General features: G+C 39.8%; 1 protein-coding gene and 1 long non-coding RNA gene across 2 annotated transcripts; one reads left to right on the forward strand and one right to left on the reverse strand.

Annotated features, from left to right (window-relative positions):
* Positions 1-97: 97 nt before the first annotated feature.
* LOC145723137 (uncharacterized) lies at positions 98-5,495 on the forward strand. The gene is made up of 2 exons (XR_014147996.1): positions 98-457; positions 779-5,495. It is a non-coding gene; the product is annotated as an uncharacterized LOC145723137 (long non-coding RNA).
* On the reverse strand, positions 5,001-18,864 carry NUP43 (nucleoporin 43). The gene is made up of 8 exons (XM_006735825.3): positions 18,703-18,864; positions 18,252-18,374; positions 17,331-17,408; positions 15,086-15,266; positions 13,036-13,171; positions 11,930-12,081; positions 8,468-8,590; positions 5,001-7,948 (listed from the first exon to the last, which is right to left on the reverse strand). Exons 1-8 carry the CDS (start codon positions 18,820-18,822, stop codon positions 7,719-7,721), a joined length of 1,143 nt encoding a protein of 380 aa, XP_006735888.1. The 5' UTR covers positions 18,823-18,864; the 3' UTR covers positions 5,001-7,718.
* Positions 18,865-19,311: the final 447 nt, after the last annotated feature.

Raw genomic sequence — 19,311 nt, forward strand, 5'->3', positions numbered from 1 at the left:
TCCACTCGGTGTCGCCGCCGCCGCACTCCGCCGCAGGTTTCCCGGATGTAGGCATTTCCCGGCGTCGCTTGCGCGGGGGCCGAGGACTGGGGGCTTCTGTCCGCCCGGCCGCCAGCAGCCCGCGCGCCGCCTGCAGCCTGCCAGCCTCCTCCGGTCGCCTTCTCCTCAGCGTGTTGGCGAGCGTCGCCTCGCGTCGCCCCCGCCTGTTGCTGCCCAGGTGACTCGTCCCGGCTCGTGGGATCAGGCTCTCCCCCTCCCAAGTCCACTCATTTCAGTGTCTTTCTTTTTTTAATTGAGCTCTTCTGTGCACGGATAGAGAATAAGACGCACATCTCAAGGAGTTTAATTCTCAGAAGGAAACAGCAATGAGTTGCTCTGAAACCTCGCTGTGGGAACCAGGATCGAGATTTCTAGAGGCTTTGAAATGAATTGAGTTTTGCTTGCACTCTTTCCTCGAGTAAGTCGGTAGTTAAGTATTTGCTGAATCAGCCAGATTAATATATTCTTGAGCCAAGACAGGGTTAACAGAGTTTGGAGATTTTTAACCTGTCAACCGAATCGGTAGACGGGGAAGTCATTATTGCCATAATTGGAATAATGGCGACTGTCAGAAGAGGTTTTATTTCTTGCTAAGTTGAATTAGAAGTTTGGGATGGGATCATTAGGCTTATGGTGTTTGCAAGTACCGTCTACCCTTTGTAAAGAGTGCCTTTGCCAAATCTGCCTCTAGAAAATATAGTTAGTATTTTAAAACATCTTTCTTTTTCTTTTCTTTAAGATTTTATTTTTTAAGTAATCTCTACACCCAACATGGGGCTGGAACTCACAACCGGAAGATCCAAGTCACAAGCTCCACCGACTGAGCCAGCCAGGAGCCCCTCAAACATCTCTTTTCATTCTTCTACTAGAGACTAACTATAAAAATTTTCTTCGAATTAAAATACTTCTTTTCATGATGTTAAATTAGGTACTGGCCAGGGCGCCTGGGTGGCTCAGTCGTTAAGTGTCTGCCTTTGGCTCAGGTCATGGTCCCAGGGTCCTGGGATGGAGTCCCGCGTCGGGCTCCCTGCTCCGCGGGAAGCCTGCTTCTCCCTCTCCCACTCCCCCTGCTTGTGTTCCCTCTAACGCTGTGTCTCTCTCTGTCAAATAAATAAAATCTTAAAAAAAAAATTAGGTACTGGCCATTGTATCCTGAAATTCAAATGTGAAAATCTCTGTTAAAAGATTCCATTCCAAGAGCACTTGGTTGAAACTCCGTAAGCACAAGCACAGAGATTGTAGAAGATACACTGTATGACCCAAGGTGGGTCACATAATAGCCCTAGGTCTTACTTTCTTCAACTGCAGGACTAAGTAACCTTTGGAGACCCTTTCAGCCTCAAAATTATATGAATCTAATATGTTCACAGGCCTGCTTGCCCTTCTCAGAAGGATTATGTATCTGAAAAGACATACTGCCCCCCAAATCTTGTCACCTCTGTCATCATCCAGAGAACTTCTTTACTTAAGCTCTTCAATTCTAAGCCTAAAGTGGAGTATCTCCATAAACTACTGTTCTGGGGAAATTTTCTGGATTATTCAAGGAGCTTAGTGAATTGCTCTGAGACGGGAGGTTTAACTCCAATGAAGCAGGGGGAGAGAAGAGCAGGAAAGAAGGAATGATCAGGAAAGATGTAGCAATCCCCAAGATGAAAAGCGTCTGAGACTGGGGAATGGGGGGAGGTGAAAGAGCAGGGAAATGCTTACTAAGGCTGCTGGATGTCTGGATGGCAATACCTACCACTGCATTTGAAGGGCTTTGTATTGGTGTGCTGGAAAACCCTTGGTCCAGCTTCAACCTACTCAACTTTTCAATACTTCATGGAAATGGGGACTTGGGGTTTCATTTTATTTTTATCAACAGGTGTAGGGGCCAAATTTCATGCTTGGGTGACTGTAGGAACAGGGACAGCAAACATGGAAGAAGTCTGAAGAGCAATGTGGCCCTGAGAACTTAAGTCCTCTCAGTAGCTCAGTCTTAGGGGAAGGACTATGAGCAGACCACACTTAAGGAGTGAAGAATTGCATTCTACCTCTTTTTGGGCAGAGAATTTACATAAATCGGTTGGAATTCTGAGCAGATTAGTCTCTTCTCCATTATTTTTTAAAAAACATATCAATATGGACTCATGGATATTTATTTTATAGTTTGAGTATTTTATTTTGTTGATCAAATTGTTCCAGCTTTGACTATTGGGAGCTCTTCCAGTTGAATTGGCTTCTGTGTCCCTTTGACATACCCCTCCTCTCCCCCATTATTATGACATTTAAAAAAATTTTTTTTTAAAGATTTTATTTATTTCACAGAGATAGCAAGAGCAGGAACACAAGCAGGGGGAGTGGGAGAGGGAGAAGCAGGGTTCCCGCTGAGCAGGGAGCCTGATGTGGGGCTCGATCCCAGGACCCTGGGATCATGACCTGAGCCAAAGGCAGACGCCTAATGACTAAGCCACCCAGGAGCCCCTTAAAATTGTTTTTTAAAAGAACTCCCTTAAGGGGCACCAGGGTGGCTGAGGTGGTTAAGCATCTGACTCTTGATCTCAGGGTCATGAGTTCAACCACTGCATTGGGCTGCATGGAGTGTGGAGCCTACTTAAAAAAAAAGAACTTCCTTACTTTCTGACAGTACAAGATGCTTCAAGCTATCTTATATATTCCCTGTCTCTCCAAGAAGTCCTTGTTCCTTTTATTGGAGAATGGTATTAGAAACCAAATCTGGGGGCACCTGGGTGGCTCAGTCAGTTAAGCATCTGCCTTCCGCTCAGGTCATAATCCAGGAGTCCCAGGTTAGAGCCCCGCATTGGGCTACCTGCTCAGCAGGGAGTCTGCTTCTCCTTCTGCCCTCTGCCCTTTACTCTGCTTGTGCTCTCTCTCACTCAAATAAATAAATAAATCTTAAAAAAAAAAAGCAAATCTGGTTTCTAGGTATGCTTGTTACTACTGGAGTATCATTGTTTGTAGAACATTTCTTGCTAAGAAATTTTAAAATTTAACTTCATTCCATACTATGAAGGGGTAAAATCTGTATTTTGATGAGTAGCAGCTATTATTTTACAGTCTACTATTACAGTTTAGCTTATGTCCATGGCCTGCACAAAAATTATTTTTTGACAGCTGATGCATTTCTGATGACTCTGTTAGGCTAGTCTGTCACCTACTGCCCCCCAAAGTCTAGTTATGACAGTTTGGAACTGAACATTAGTTTATTTTTCATTAAATTTTTTTTTACTTGATCAGCTATATTCTGGTCATTCTACTTCTCCCTTCTTACCTGCCTCCCCCCCCAATGGTTTTCTCCCTCCTTGTTTAACTAATACAGCAAATGTTCGAATTGTTTTGAAGCTAAGATGATGGTAGTCTGTTAGTTCCGTACATTGCCACTTAATGTTGTGGTTCAGAAGATACTGCTGAAAGAGTTTGAATACTTGCTTGTCGTAGTTCAAATGTCCGCAGGTTTCTAATCTATAAGACTAGAGCACTGCTACTGCTTCAAACCATGTAACTAGTCTGAGCTGGGTACCATATTGATACCATAAGCTTAAATGAAGGCTTGATATAAACTATACTGGTGGACTTAGTATTCTAACTAGACAAGATTCTGGAATGGATTATTAAAAGGATGTTTCCACAATACTATGAAATGGAAGTGTTACAAAGGACAAGGAATTTTTCAATTATACAAAATTTTTGATGGGATAGCTATAGCACAGTTATCTCCCCCACAGCAGCTTTGTGAACAAGATAAATGGGGCAGAATGTCAATAAATTAGGCTTATAAAGATTTCAATAACTATAGTCAAACACCAATGATTTACATGTCACTGATAATTGGGAGGACTAGAGGAGTGGGCCTAAGCACTTCAGTACATTTATCCTATTGCCTAACCAATGGGGTGAGAGTGTAGATCATGCTGGGAAATTCTGAAAATGATCAGCTTCTGCTGAAAACATTCAAAGGAGATTGTTAGTTCTTTCCTCTACGGAAATAGGATTTGTCTTTTAGAACAGGGATTGACCTATAGTAAGGATCAAAATCATCTGCATTAAGTCAACACTAGGGGAAGTACAGTATAGTATACTACATGTGTGAAAAAGGCAAAGGGTTTAAGTTCAACTAGTCAGCAGTCTAATTGAACAAATGTCAGAATAGTTAAAATAAGTTGAGACAGCATTACAAAGGAATATTGTGCTAAGAACCAGGATGGTGAGATTTCTTTTTCTTTTTTTTTAAAGATTTTATTTATTTATTCATGAGAGACAGAGAGAGAGACAGAGGCAGAGGGAGAAGCAGGCTCCCCGCGGAGCAGGGAGCCCGATGCGGGACTCGATCCCAGGACCCTGGGATCATGACCTGAGCCGAAGGCAGACGCTTAACCGACTGAGCCACCCAGGCGTCCCAGGATGGTGAGATTTCTTTAGTCAACTCTGAGGGAGGCAGACACCACCTGGGAAAGCGTTCATTTTGGAGGTCACACTTTAATGATGGTCTTTGGTGGCAAAAGGGAGTATTTTTTTTAAGGGAAAACAAGACTGTGAGGTTAGTTCAGCTCAGTTTGCACTGACTCAGTGTTTACCATGGATCAGATACTATATTAAACATTATTAACTCAACACTAAGGTATGGGCCTTGTTTGTGTGGTCCAGTAGAGACAGGCTGCTTAATACAGCTGTAAGCACAGCACAGGCTCTGCACAATGGGCTTTTGAAGCAGAGTACAATTTAGCCCAAATTGGCAGAGGCCAGGAAAGGCTTTCTGGAGAAAATGACACCTAAAAGGAGTTTGGAAGTTTTGGAGTTTAGCCAAGAAGGGCAAGAAACAATGCAAAGAGAACTTTGCCCATTAGAAACCATTGAAGGGATTAAAAAAGTTTACCCCAAAAAGCTATGATACATAGTTTTGAATATTTGGATATGTGATGAAGGATTTTTTTGTGGCTCCCAAGAAGACAAATGAAAGCAAATTTCAGGTCAGTATATGAAAATTAATTTATTTAGTAAAACCTTATAGTAAAGCACCCCAACATAATGTAAACTCAGTAAACTGATTGGTGATTGGCTGTCTCGCAGTAGGTTCACATGATCATTTCATTAACCCATAATAATATAATTCTACTTTTTTACAGTATTGTTTTAGATTCCACTCATACACTAAAACCCTGCCATAATGCTGTATCAGTAAGAGCTGTCCAAGTGAGGGGAAGCTGCATTGGGAGATGGGAAACTTGGTAACAGTATATTTTCAAGTACAGGTTGGATGATAATTTGTTGGGAATGCTGTGGAAGTGATGGTTAAATTTGGGTTAGAGATGCTCTCCAAGGTACCTTCTACCTCTGTGATCCTGCAGCCCTCAAAGAAACTATTTGATAGTTTCATGAATCAAGGCAGTGATAATGAACAAATTTATAAACCAGGGTTTTATTTATACTACAGAAAGCTTATGTTTCTTATTAAATCTGGCAGAATTCACCAACTGATAAGAAATGTAACACTATCCAAACGTACTTTCTTTTACTCATGGTTACAAATACTCTTAAATCAAAGCAAAGCTTCAAACTTGAAACTTTTTGCAGCCCAAGTTAGTATTCTAAGCCTACACATATGGCTCCCTCCCTCTACCAGTTATTTACTATAACAACCCAGGGAAATTGTATGTAATTGCTGCTGGAACCTGAGAAGGGTGCTAAGAACATGTATGAATCCTTCAAACTTTTTAGCAGCATATAATGTAGATGAAAGCAGAGGCACAAGTTTGCCACTCACTGTGCATGAAAAATGTGCCCCCCAGGAGCTACCCTTCTAAGGAGTGAGATCAACTCAGGGCCCACTCAGAGCAAGGATATTAGTCTGCTGAATGGAATGGGAGTATGCCTGGGAAGTAAAGAAAGGGACACTGAAGCTTAGGTTGCAGCAAGACATTCATATAAAGGGAAATAAGTCAAAGGAAAATTAATAGCTATGTTTTTACTATGGAAACCATGTGATTACTCCTGGGGAATGTATATTCATAAATATAACATGATATATTTCATTTTAATAAAGTATACACACATTGATGGATTAAAAAAGGGAATGAAAAGACTATTAATTGTATAAGTACTTAAAAATTTCTTTTGACTTTTTTTCTGTAACAAATTACTTTTGTAATAACAAAGTCTTAAAAACTAGTCAGCAATAAAACTATAAACAGATTAAAAATTCCATTGGCAACATTTTCTTTCTTCCTGATTCTTTATAATTCAAGTTACTAATATTTTCAAATATTTCTGAGTCAAATTTATATAAAAAAGATTGCATATATGTATTCCATTTAAAAATGTTGACAAAAAACCCCACACAAAACCCCCCCCGAGGTAAGGTGGCATAAAAGAACTGAAAAGTATTTATTAGGATGGAAAAACAAAACTTTACCATAATTACTATCATTGGAATTATAAAGTAAACGAATACATGCTTTAAGAGCATAATAACAGTGATTTGTCATTAAGGTCTTCACGTTCAATAACAGACTTAACAAACTTTGGAAAGACAATGTCACAAAATTGTTTTTAAGCACTACACATTAACCTGAAACTAATGTAACATTATGTCAACTACAGTCAAAAACAAACAAAAGAAAACACCTACATGTTAGATTATCATTAACATTGTAGACAAGGGAGGAGGGGGGTGGGAGGATGGGTTAGCCTGGTGAAGGGTATTAAAGAGGGCACGTTCTGCATGGAGCACTGGGTGTTATACGCAAATAATGAATCATGGAACACTACATCAAAAACTAATGATGTAATGTATGGTGATTAACATAGCATAATTAAAAAAAACATTGTAGACAAGGACAAAACAATATTCTTTACTCTTACCACATCATCATACTGGTCTCATACATGTTATCTATCAAATTTTAGTTTGGAAGTCAGCTCAGTTATCAATATCAAATTCTATTTTATTGCACAATGTCCAGTTCAGCAATTTTGAACTATGTTGTAAAACTAAATAAAAGCAAAAATCCTTAGGAAAAATGTACTTTTTCTTTTTCAAGAAAAATGAAGTTGGGTCTCAGCAGTTGACAGAGTTCTGTTCAAATCTACTCCAATAGAGGAACCTGTCAAAACACTTTCCTTTAACAAAACCTTTAAAAAAAATGGGAACACTACAAAAACCTGTCATCTTTGCTCTACTCAATTCTTTGTGAAGTTTATTAAACTTATTAAGGAAATAAAATGTGGAAAGATTGAAGAAAATATCTACAATAAAAAGGATAAACATTAACATTGGCCAGGGCCACGAGGGAGGGGTAATATCCCCCATAGTGTCGATAAAAAGAATAGGAACCTGTTGGTGGTTTGAGAATATTAAGTTCCATAACATCAAAAATGAAGAGCAGGTTCCATGAGCTAAAGCAGGTTCTACAGAATAGCCTGTTTGAAGGCAGTGTATACATGAGCAAAAGGATCCCTCTGATAGTCTTCCACAGATTCCAATTCTCTTGCCATCAGTCATCTCTCTGACTCTGCAACTATGAGAACATTCAATTGACAAAAGTCAAAACAGGGCATCGATATTATCAATAGTTTACAGAAGCTTCCTCTGCAAATTTCACATTTTCCAATAATAAAAATCTGCATAGAAGTTGTACTTCAAAACGCTAACAATATGCTTCACCTGAAATCTTATAGTATTTTCATGAGAAAAGCTGTCTAGTAACATAAATGGCTTCTGAATCAGTTCCACAAACAAGACAAGGACCTAAAATATCCAAACTGTTCACAGACAAAGTCCTACTGGGAAGCAAGCTTGTGATTTCAATACGGTCTTTTGCAGGATCAGTGCTGAGCCAGGAGCTTATGAGAGACTGGTGAACATTAGTCTGGCTACTAATGCTGTGAGACAAAAAAGTACTATTTCTTCCTCCTGCAAGAAAAAAAGGGGAACATATCTTTCAAGACTAATATTATGTCATAAACATCTGAAATTCTATTGATATTTTTAAAAGGCTAGGATTGAAACTTAATTCCAGAATAACAGGGTGATGACTTCATTATCATACATCACCATTTTTGACCAAAGGCTTATTCAGTGATATTAAATCCTCAAATTTCCATAGGATATTATGGATATCAAATTTGAATTCTTCAAGCAAAGCAGGAGATTTTAACCGTCCTTCTGGTGATTCTTGGATGGAAAGTCTCGGAAATGTAGCATGAAGAACCCTGGCTGTGCGAAGTTAGCCACCTTATGGCATTTGTAGTCATCAGCACTGGAGTAGTAAGCAGCTGACAGATTTCAAGCCCTATGATACTAGAATTTACCCTGAGGCAGGAGAATGGAAACATTCTACCATTCTTTAATGTTAAAAATACGAGAATTTCTAATGTGGTATTTAAAACTATAACAAAATTACACACAAGAATCTTCATTAAATCCTTTTACCTTGGTTAAACAGTGATGATTTTTCAGGTACGTCTGTGGAGGCATCCCAATGCCAGAGGGATCCATCCTCAGAACAAGTAAATAGATGATCTGGGTTGGACGGGTGAAAGTGCACTTCCCACACTAAAAGATAAGAACCAAGAAGCTAATTCCTGTGCAGAAAAGTTGAACACACTTTAAGACCCTATCTCTAGGCATCATATTCCATTAACCTTCATCACACACCTTCAAACCCCAAGTCTGTGATAAAAATCAAAGGCTTCAGAATTAAAAGATATAAGTCTCCAAATGGCTATAACACATAGATAGGATAAAGAAGCCAAATAAATCTACTTGTGTATTGGGCCAGCAAGTGAATGAAAATAAATGCTACCAGAAGCTATAAAGAACTTATCAAACTCAACACCCAAAGAACAAATAATCCAATCAAGAAATGGGCAGAAGACATGAACAGACATTTCTGCAAAGAAGACATCCAAATGGCCAACAGACACATGGAAAGTGTTCAAGATCACTCGGCATCAGGAAAATACAAATCAAAACCTCAATGAGATACCACCTCACACCAGTCAGAATGGCTAAAATTAACAAGTCAGGAAACGACAGATGTTGGCGAGGATGTGGAGAAAGGGGAACCCTCCTACACTGTTGGTGGGAATGCAAGCTGGTGCAGCCAATCTGGAAAACAGTATGGAGGTTCCTCAAAAAGTTGAAAATAGAGCTACCCTACGACCCAGCAATTGCACTACTGGGGATTTACCCCAAAGATACAAATGGAGTGATCTGAAGGGGCACAAGCACCCCAATGTTTGTGGCAGCAATGTCCACAATAGCCAAACTATGGAAAGAGCCTAGATGTCCATCAACAGATGAATGGATAAAGAAGATGTGGTATATATATACAATGGAATATTATGCAGCTGTTTAAAAAAAAAATGAAATCTTGCCATTTGCAATGACGTGGATGGAACTAGAGGGTATTCTGCCGAGCAAAGTAAGTCAATCAGAGAAAGACAATTATCATATGATCTCACTGATGTGAGGAATTTGAGAAACAAGACAGAGGATCATAGGGAAAGGGAGGGAAAAATGAAACAAGACAAAACCAGAGAGGGAGATAAACTAAGAGACTCTTAATCTTAGGAAACAAACTGAGGGTTGCTGGAATGGAGGGAGGTGGGAGGGATGGGGTGGCTGGGTGATGGACACTGGGGAGGGTATGTGCTATGGTGAGCACTGTGAATTGTGTAAGACTGATGAATCACAGACCTGTACCCCGAAACAAATAACACATTACATGTTAATTTAAAAAAAAAATAAATGCTAATCATTTGACCTATTACATTTTTTTATGGAAGAATATGACAATGGGGTAATTCCTAAAATATGTACTTTTAAAATTTTATTTATGTATTTGTCAGAGAGAGCACACAAGCAGGGGGAGCAGCAGGCAGAGGGAGAAGCAGGCTGCCCACTGAGCAAGGAGCCTGATGCGGACTCGATCCCAGAACCCTGGGATTGTGACCTGCGCCGAAGGCAGATGCTTAACCAACTAAGCCACCCAGGTGTCCCTAAAATTTTTTTTTAAATTGTTAAGTTCTCTTATTTTCAATTCCTGTGTCATTAACATATGAAGAAAGGTTAGGTGTACCTGAGTGGCTCAGCTGGTTAAGACCTACCTTCAGCTCAGGTCATGATCCCAGGGTCCTGGGATTGAGCCCTGCTTCTCCTTCTCCCTCTGCCCCTCCCCACCGCTCATGTTGTCTCTCTCGCTCTGTTCTGCTCTCTCTCAAATAAATAAATAAAATCTTAAAAATATATATATATGAAGGTTATATTACTGGAAAAACAGAGAGAATACCATAAAAGTAACATACAAATGAATTTCTAAGCAGCAGTTCAATTTTGCTTCATGCCAGGCTTCTGGATACCTCTGGTATATATCACAGAAATAGCAACTAGCTCTTAGCAAACTAAAACCTATAAATGCTCCCAGAATCTGGACTCATTTTCACATGGAGGGCTTTTAAGAAGCCAGTGTAGGATTGAGGACCCTGCAAGTTCTAAACTTTAAGGTAACTTTGTATCAATAGACAAATGGGAGCCAACAACTGGCCAGGACGCCTTAGGAGGTTCTCTGCAGCACGCAAATCAAACAGGTAGTCTGTGAATAAGGGTTCTGTGATTCTGGACTAGAACCTTAAAGAGGCAGCATAGAAGGCGCCTGGGACATGGCATAAAAAGTATTAGAAGGTACATGCTTGCAACTGGGCAATTTTCATTCTGACAATTACCACAATTAAGCATCATGCCACAAAACATTAAAAGGTCATCTTCCTCAAGAGAACTTGTTCTGGGCAAATCCCTGTGTAAAATACATTCATACTGTTTCATTAAAAAAAGTGAAAGAAAATAGCCTCTAGAGCCATAAGCCTACTGTACAAACCTAGATTCTTAAGTATTTATTTTCAGAGTAGAAAACAAACCTCTATACTAAAACATCTTATTTCATTTCTAGCCAAGAGTCAGAATGAATCAAAACAATACATTACGATCTGCTACATTTGTATGTATTGCTTGGCAATACAGGCTGGCAGTTAAGGGGGGCTGGAAGAAGAGATCTGAAAGTTTGTAATATTACTACCACTGGCTTAGCCAACATCAGATTCTATGAGGACATACCGTATTTTTTATTTTTTCCCCCCTGGGTACAGTTATAACTAGAAGAGGCAAAAAATTTCTATCCTTTTATTTGCTTATTAAATATAATCTTAAAAATCATTTATCTTTCCAAGGTAATAATGGAACTTAAAATCGAGATTACAATACTGGTATGTTTCTACTTCTGTACTTTTATTCAAGCAAAGCTTAACATAAACTTCTCTTAAGTCAGAATTTAAAACTATAATTTAGTCATGATATCAAAGATGGTGATAAAATGAAAAATTTCTGTCTAGTCAAAAAATCCCCCAAATCAAAAGATGAACAAAAAAGGGACAAGATCCTATATATACTGTTCCTATTTAAAAAAAAAAAAAAGGTACAATTCTTCTGTGAGGAACACACAGATTGGTAAATATTAACAATAGCCTGCATTTGCATGGGAAAAGGGCATCCTCTTATACAGAGTATGGCAATATAAACTGGTATTATTTTTATGTATAACAGTTTGATAACATGTATCACAGCTTTATGTTTTGGCTCACCAATTCTACTTCTAAAAAATTATCCTAAGAAGATAAGCCCATAAAGATGAACATATAAGGATAATCACTGTGGTTTTGGATAAAATAATGAAACATGTTGAAGAACTTGTCAAATAAAAAGGGATTAATTATTGCACATCTATATAATTCAGCCAAAAGCTACTGTAAAATGATCCGTATGTATGATTATGGAAAGCTGCTTACAGTACATCATACTACTAACCAACAAAAACTCATGTATCTCCACAGCACTTACTTTCAGCTTCATGAGCCTTCAGCAGAGACACAGGCATAGTGCCTTGTCTAACATCCCAAATACTCAGCATTCCATCCTGGCCACCAGTAGCTACAACATGCTGCTGGTTGGGATGTCTGTCAACACAGTGGAGGGGCACTCGGTCACCAGTCCTTTTATGGGAGATACAATGATATCAGACATTTGTGAAGTAGGATTTATCTTTGCATAATCCATGAAACATGTTTCACTCTAGAAACTAAATGATGACTTTGTGGCTGGAGCTACTAGCTGAACTTAAATTATGTCAAAAAATTGAGTGCATTAAATATATTTCTAAATATTAGAATTTTGCAATGAAATTAAAGCCAAAGTTATTCCCTCTTCAATTTGGAGACATAAGGAGCATGATAATCTGGTGGTAAGATATGCAAACATATTTCCATTTCTTGGTATTTTAAAAACATTATGTACAACTAAGCAGCATATTCTTTACTTTTACCTTATTTAATATTTTGTTTATATAATTACTTTTTCAGTTTGACACATTCTATATTCTTACTAGGGAAGAGAAAATCGCACACACAGAATGGGAATTTTTGCTCAGAAAAAAGATCTTGGGATTGTATTTTTTTTTTTTTTAAGATTTTATTTATTTTTTGACAGAGAGGGAACACAAGCAGGGGGAGTGGGAGAGGGAGAAGCAGGCTTCCTGCTGAGCAGGGAGCCCGATGCGAGGCTCAATCCGAGGACCCTGGGATCATGACCTGAGCCGAAGGCTAACGACTGAGCCACCCAGGCGCTCCTCGGATTGTATTTTTCACCCAATCACATCTGGATTGCATTGTACCTACTATCAGTAGAATCACTTGCCGAGCAAAAATAAATTCCCCATTAAATAATATAAACTTCAAAGAGATAAAGGCTCTGAATCAATACGACAAATATTTACTAAATGCAGCACAGCAGTACCAAACCCATCAAATTACACTTGCTTTATCAAATTTAATCAGGGATCATTCTCTTCAAATGCAATTAAAATACAGTATGGTTTAAAGTCAGTTGCTATAAATAATCGAACAAATTAATTTTGCATTACGGTACTGAAATTACAAATGAAAACTTACAGTGATAATATCTGAGAGGGCTCATTTCCTTGTTTTCTGAAATCCCATATTTTTAATTGCCCAATTGAATTTACTGTAAGAATCTCAGGAGTTCGAAGGAAGGTTACAGCATGGAGTGTACTGCTATCTGCATTGTCTACAAATTAAGAAAACAGTAGTGTGTGTTAATAAGTCCTACTTTTCCACAAAATTCTTAAATTGCATTCCTTCTATTGATTGAAATATTACAAGTGAACTTTTAAATAAGTCAGTCTAATTTCTATAGAAAAATGCACGGTAATATATATGTTAAAATGGACTCTCCTTTGATAGAAATATATTACTTACAGAACATCTGACTGTTTTCCAAACAGAGGGCAGAGTTTTCATATATTTCTCTATTTCCACCTAAGATTGTCACCCTCCAATGCTGATATAGCTATTCAAGTTCCTCCATATACAATTTTATATCTCCCACTAGTGCTTAACCCAGAACCTCCAAACCCCAGTGCTTCCCATAGAGCTCATTCCGAACTTGTATCATTTGGCTGACTCATCTCAAATCTATTCATCTTTAGGGTCGCCTGGTTGGCTCAGTTGGTAGAGCGTGCAACTCTTCATCTCAGGGCTGTAAGTTCAAGCCCTATGTTGGGTGTAGAGATTACTTAAAAATAAAATCTTAAGGGGTGCCTGGGTGGCTCAGTCAGTTAAGCATCTGCTTTTGGCTCAGGTCATGATCCCAGGGTCCTGGGATCAAGCCCTGCATCAGGCTCTGGGGTCAGTGGGGAGACTGCTTCTTCCTCTCTTTCTCCCCCCCGGCTGGTGCTCACTCTCTCTTATGCTCGCTCGCTCTCTCTCTCATGCTCCTCTCCCTCTCTCTCTCAGATAAATGAGTGGAATCTTAAAAAATAAATTAATTAAATAAAGTAAAAAATCTTAAAAAAAAAAAAATCCCTTCATCTTTAGCCTCATTAACTCTCTTCTCCATGAAGTCCTTCCAGACTGGTATATACTGGTCCTTTACCTTTTCCTAGAGTGTTTAAGTTATACCACATATTTTTTTTAAGATTTTATTTATTTATTTGACACAGAGAGAGAGATAGCGAGAGAGGGAACACAAGCAGGGGGAGTGGGAGAGGGAGAAGCAGGCTCCCAGCTGAGTAGGGAGCCCGATGCGGGGCTCGATCCCAGGACCCTGGGATCATGACCTGAGCCAAAGACAGACACTTAACTGACTGAGCCACCAGGCGCCCCTATACCACATAATTTAACATATACTTCTAAACTTTTGTGACAGTCCTCCAAACTCCAGGCAATGGTCCTTAACGGTTAAATAAGCGTTCTTCAGAACTAAAAAAAACTAACAAATACAAAAAACTGATTCATGGGCTGAATGCACAGAGGTTCTGATTCAGGAGGTCTAGGGTAGTGAGTTGTTAAAACTACTGTCAGGCTGGAAAGCATAGTTGAGAACTACTAGACTAGAATAATCCTTCTAAAGCATGACAGGGAGTTTATCATCCCCTTGCTCAAAAAGATTCAATGGTTTCTTAGTGGCCCAACTAACAAAATGTAACCTCTGTAGCTATGCATTAGACTCTTCACAACCTGGCCCCAATTTACTTCTCTTGCTTTATCTGTCACCTCTCCTACATAAGTATGGAAAACTACACTTTTTGTCATTCTCTAAATGGACGTATCCTGCCTCCATGTTATTCCCTTTGTTTGGTGTGCCATCATTTAGGATTATTTACGGTCTAGAACCTAGATTAAATCAATTGCCACTTGCTCCTCAATTCTTTATTTGATAATCTTCACCAGCCAAAAAAAAAAAAAAACCCAAACCCAAACCCAAAACAAACAAAAAAAAACCACCCCCTCAAAAAAAAACCCCGAAATAGTTTCTCCTGCGTAGTCACTCATTCATACACGCCTTATCGACATATTGTCTTATAAAGGGATCCTACTCTGTATATTTTTACATCCCTCAAACACTTAGCATTGGGTCTGCTTAGCACATGGTAGGTGCTCAATTACTACGTGATAACAAAAGAAGTATGATTTTTCTTACCTATGGTTCTCACCGCCTCCTTGTGATCGACTCTGAAGAGATTGATCCGACCATCTTCTCCGACGGTGACAATTTCTGGGTTACTGCACACAATACCTGTGCACGGTGCACTGCCACAGGAAGGACTGCCCGGACCTGTGTGGTAGTGAGCGGCTGTCCACTGCTGGCTGACCGACAGAGTCTAGGAGTCAGAAATGAGAGTACGATGAATCAAAGCAAAGCCCTAAAAACTAGCACTTTTCCCTGAATGAAGAGTATTTTAAAATTCTGTCTCACACCCTCCTAGAGAAAGAATAACTCCCTCCTTTTTCCTTTGTATTTCTGGGCACTAAAGCCTAGAAACTACTTCCATCAAAGTTCTGTATACACTGGATTAGACTAAAAAAATGCTTTTCAATAATATCTCAAACTTATCTCAAAGAAATGGTTTAGGTATCAGATAGTTGTGTGTTCAAAAGCAACTCTAAATTCTTTTTTTTCTTTTTTAATAAGTTTTTTTTATTTGAGAGAGACAGGCACAACGAGAGGGGGAACACAAGCAGGGGGAGTGGGAGAGGGAGAAGCAGGCTTCCCGCGCAGCAGGGAGCCCGATGTGGGGCTCGATCCCAGGACCCTGGGATCATGACCTGAGCCAAAGGCAGACGCTTAATGACTGAGCCACCCAGACGCTGCCCCGCTTTTTTTAAAGATGTTATTTATTTATTTGTCAGAGAGAGAGACAGCACGAGCATGCATGCAAGAGAGCACAAGCAGGGGGAGTGGCAGGCAGAGGGAGTAGCAAGCTCCCCGCTGAGCAAGGAGCCTGATGTGGGACTAGATCCCAGGACCCTGGGAAGAAGACTTGAGCCAAAGACACTTAACTGACTGAACCACCCAGGAGTCCCTAAAAGCAACTCTAAATTCTTTTTTTTTTTTTATTAAGGATTTTATTTATTTGACAGAGACACAGCGAGAGAGGGAACACAAGCAGGGTGGAGTGGGAGAGGGAGAAGCAGGCCTCCTGCGGAGCAGGGAGCCCGATACGGGGCTCGATCCCAGGACCAGGACCCTGGGATCATGACCTGAGCTGAAGGAATTCGCTTAATGACTGAGCCACCCACATGCCCCACAACTCTAAATTCTTAAGGGAATTAGCCTACATCTAAGAAATAAATCTCTAGTGTTTTCTAACTGAAACCATTAAGAAAAATACGTAAGAAGATCTGGGTCTTATATTTACTAGGCATGTCTATTAGGAAGATGACCTTTATTAGCCTGAAAATCTAAATAAGCAATCTCTTCAAGCAACTTAAAACCGTTACTACAAATGGGGCTATTTTATTTATTTATTTTATTTATTCATTTATTTTTTTAAAGATTTTATTTATTTATTTGAGAGAGAGAATGAGAGAGAGCGAGTACATGATAGGGGGGAGGGTCAGAGGGAGAAGCAGACTCCCTGCCGAGCAGGGAGCCCGATGCGGGACTCGATCCCGGGACTCCAGGATCATGACCTGAGCCAAAGGCAGTCGCTTAACCAACTGAGCCACCCAGGCACCCCAAATGGGGCTATTTTAAAGAACTGCCCTACCATTATGAAGGTCAGCACTCAGGCTTTCAATACACAAGAAGGGCACTGAAAAAATGTCAAGTCTTCATATAGTGCATCCTCTTTTCTAATTAAAACCTAGGTTCTAGGGGCCCCTGGGTGGCTCAGTCGTTGAGTGTCTGCCTTTGGCTCAGGTCGTGATCCCAGGGTCCTGGGATAGAGCTCAGCATCGGGATCCCTGCTCAGCGGGAAGCCTGCTTCTCCCTCTCCCTCTGCAGCTCCCGCTGCTTGTGCTTGCTCCCTCTGTCAAATAAATAAGTAAAATTAAAAAATAAATAAATAAATAAAACCTAGGTTCTATCCACAGAAGCAAAGTAGCTGTCCCTGTTCTCTCTAATGATACCCAAGCTAGAAGGTGCTCTTTCTTTGAAAGATCAGAACAGTAACTTTTAAAAGAGAAAATTACAGGAAAATTACTTGCCAGAAAACCATATTGATAGCTCTGGACCAACAGAATTTAAGAGATATCTAATTTCAATAAAAGCTCACACAAACCTGGTTTGGGAATTAATCTACTGAAAGATAGGTAATATGGTATTTCCCCCTCCATATTTTGAGAGTATGAAACTTATTTGTGTCATTATTACATACAATCTAGTTTAGGCCTCCTTAAAAATAATTAAAATATAAATTCAGTTTTCAAGCAAAATTCTTTACCTGGTTATTCGGGTGGTGAAGGAAAACTGTTACACATCCTGTTGATGAAGCAGCTACAATTCTTTCCTGGTCAAAAAACTAAATAGAAAATTCTTGCTTGTTATGGATTCAGAAATATCGATAGGAAGGAAACCCATTTGTTTAACTCAATTAGTAGTACAACAATTTTAAAATGCAAAGAGCCTATAAAATGCTAAGCAAATAAAATGTGATGATGGATCTGAAAAGTCAAAACCACTACACAAATGAAAGGATTTTCATGAACAATAAATAAATTTTTTCCCCTCAACTCCTTCACCTAGAACTGGTTTAATTTTGGACTACCACCATAGAGGTTTAGAAAATAATCATTCTCAGGGTTAGGCAGCTTTCTATAGAAGAAAATGCAGGGACTTTGAAGTCCTACAGACCAGGATTTGAAAACTTAATTCTATTCCCCCCACTTTAATGGCTTTGAGACATTAACCAAGTTAAGTTCTCTAAGCCTTGGTAAACTTTTTAAAATGGAAGAACTAATCCCCACTTAGGGGGTTGTTATAAGAATTTATAAAGCAAAACCATGTATAGTGCCTTGCACAGTATTTGTCCCATGGTGACATATAACACCTGATTCACAAACACGTGATAAAAATATTAGACTTTTGTAAAGCCCCCCAAATGATGTTTGGCACACAGATGGCCAACTAATTAAACAAACAAACCAGGATTTTAAAAACTGTGATTAAATTCACATCCCCTTCCCCAGTTCTGATTCTGCCATTGAGTGGCTTTATAATTAATATTAGCCAATCATAACCTATAGAGAACTCAGTTTCCTGTAAACCCGGAATAAGACTAGACAAAATCTAAGGTCCTTTGCATCTCCAAATATATTAATCTCAGTTTTTAAAAAATTAGCTTTTGGAAGTTACACAGACTTACTTGTAAATCCATTACATCGCCATGGTGTCTGATATCACACAGTAACTGATGGTCTCCTTCAAACCCTCCATCAGAGTCCAAGTTCCCAAAATCTCCAATAGACCACAGTGAAACATAATTTTCCTGTAAAGCAGAAAGTTTTCTCTTGAGATGAAATATACATCAAACTCTTGAACATTAAAATCTGTATTGCCTTCAAGCAACCTTGCTTTGAAAGCATCTCAGATAAATGGAAGGTGATGGTTTAAAATACGAGATTCGAGGCTCAGGCACATCATCGATGGCTCTGAGGTACCGGACAACCGAACCTGAGATAGGAACTGGGGGACGGAGATGGCGAGAGGAGCTAGAAGGCGAGATGAGCTAGAAGGCGAGAGTTCGCGCGCAGACCCCCAGCGGCGCGGTTCTAGGAGAAAGGAAGCAGGAGCTTCCCGCCCGGGAGCAAAGGTACCTCATTGTCCCAAGATCCTGCAGCGAAGGTATCCGCGGTCTGCAGGCTCCCCGGAGGTACCGGTCGCCAGCGGGTTTTGCTGATTTTCTGAGACACAAACTTAGCATAAATATCCTCCATGGCAAAAGCAACCCCTACGGGTAGAGCAGGAAACACTGCGCGCGCCTCCGAGTCCCGCCCCTTCCCGCGGAGTCTGATTGGGCCGGACATTACAAGGCGGACGGTGGCTGCGGAGAGCCAATTCCCGTCCTCCGGCAATGCGGGTACCATCAACCCCCAAGCGGGAGGAAGTTGGAGGGTCCTTCCTTACCGAGGTGGCTTTGAACAGAGTCCTCAAAGTCAGTATGGGAACACTGAAACGGTGCATTTGTGCAATAATTGTGCAATGTAAGAAAAATTTAAGAGCAAAACCAAAACAAAATCAATGCAAGAGAAACCACCTAGTAGCTACACCCTAGCATTCAGTTTTGTATCTCAGCACCCATTGAAAATACTGAAAATCCTTCAATTCTTATAGAAGTACCTTCATTACTGCACAACCTTTATTCTAAAGGTCTCCCTCTTTGTCTCTCAAACAAATACTTTGCTTCCAAGTTGTTAATACACACT

Source organism: Leptonychotes weddellii, chromosome 8 (genome assembly GCF_054177405.1).
Source record: "Leptonychotes weddellii isolate Sample4059 chromosome 8, ASM5417740v2, whole genome shotgun sequence".
NCBI classification, from domain to species: domain Eukaryota; kingdom Metazoa; phylum Chordata; class Mammalia; order Carnivora; family Phocidae; genus Leptonychotes; species Leptonychotes weddellii.

What these genes read in the sequence shown, in the direction of transcription:
- NUP43 (XM_006735825.3), bottom strand. Translation starts at nt 18,822, where the DNA reads ATGGAGGATATTTATGCTAAGTTTGTGTCTCAGAAAATCAGCAAAACC. An exon ending in GGAGGCGGTGAGAACCATAG is followed by an intron (nt 13,172 to 15,085) that starts GTAAGAAAAATC and finishes CTTAATTTGTAG; the next exon opens with ACAATGCAGATAGCAGTACA. An exon ending in GAAGGCTCATGAAGCTGAAA is followed by an intron (nt 8,591 to 11,929) that starts GTAAGTGCTGTG and finishes CTTATCTTTTAG; the next exon opens with TGTGGGAAGTGCACTTTCAC.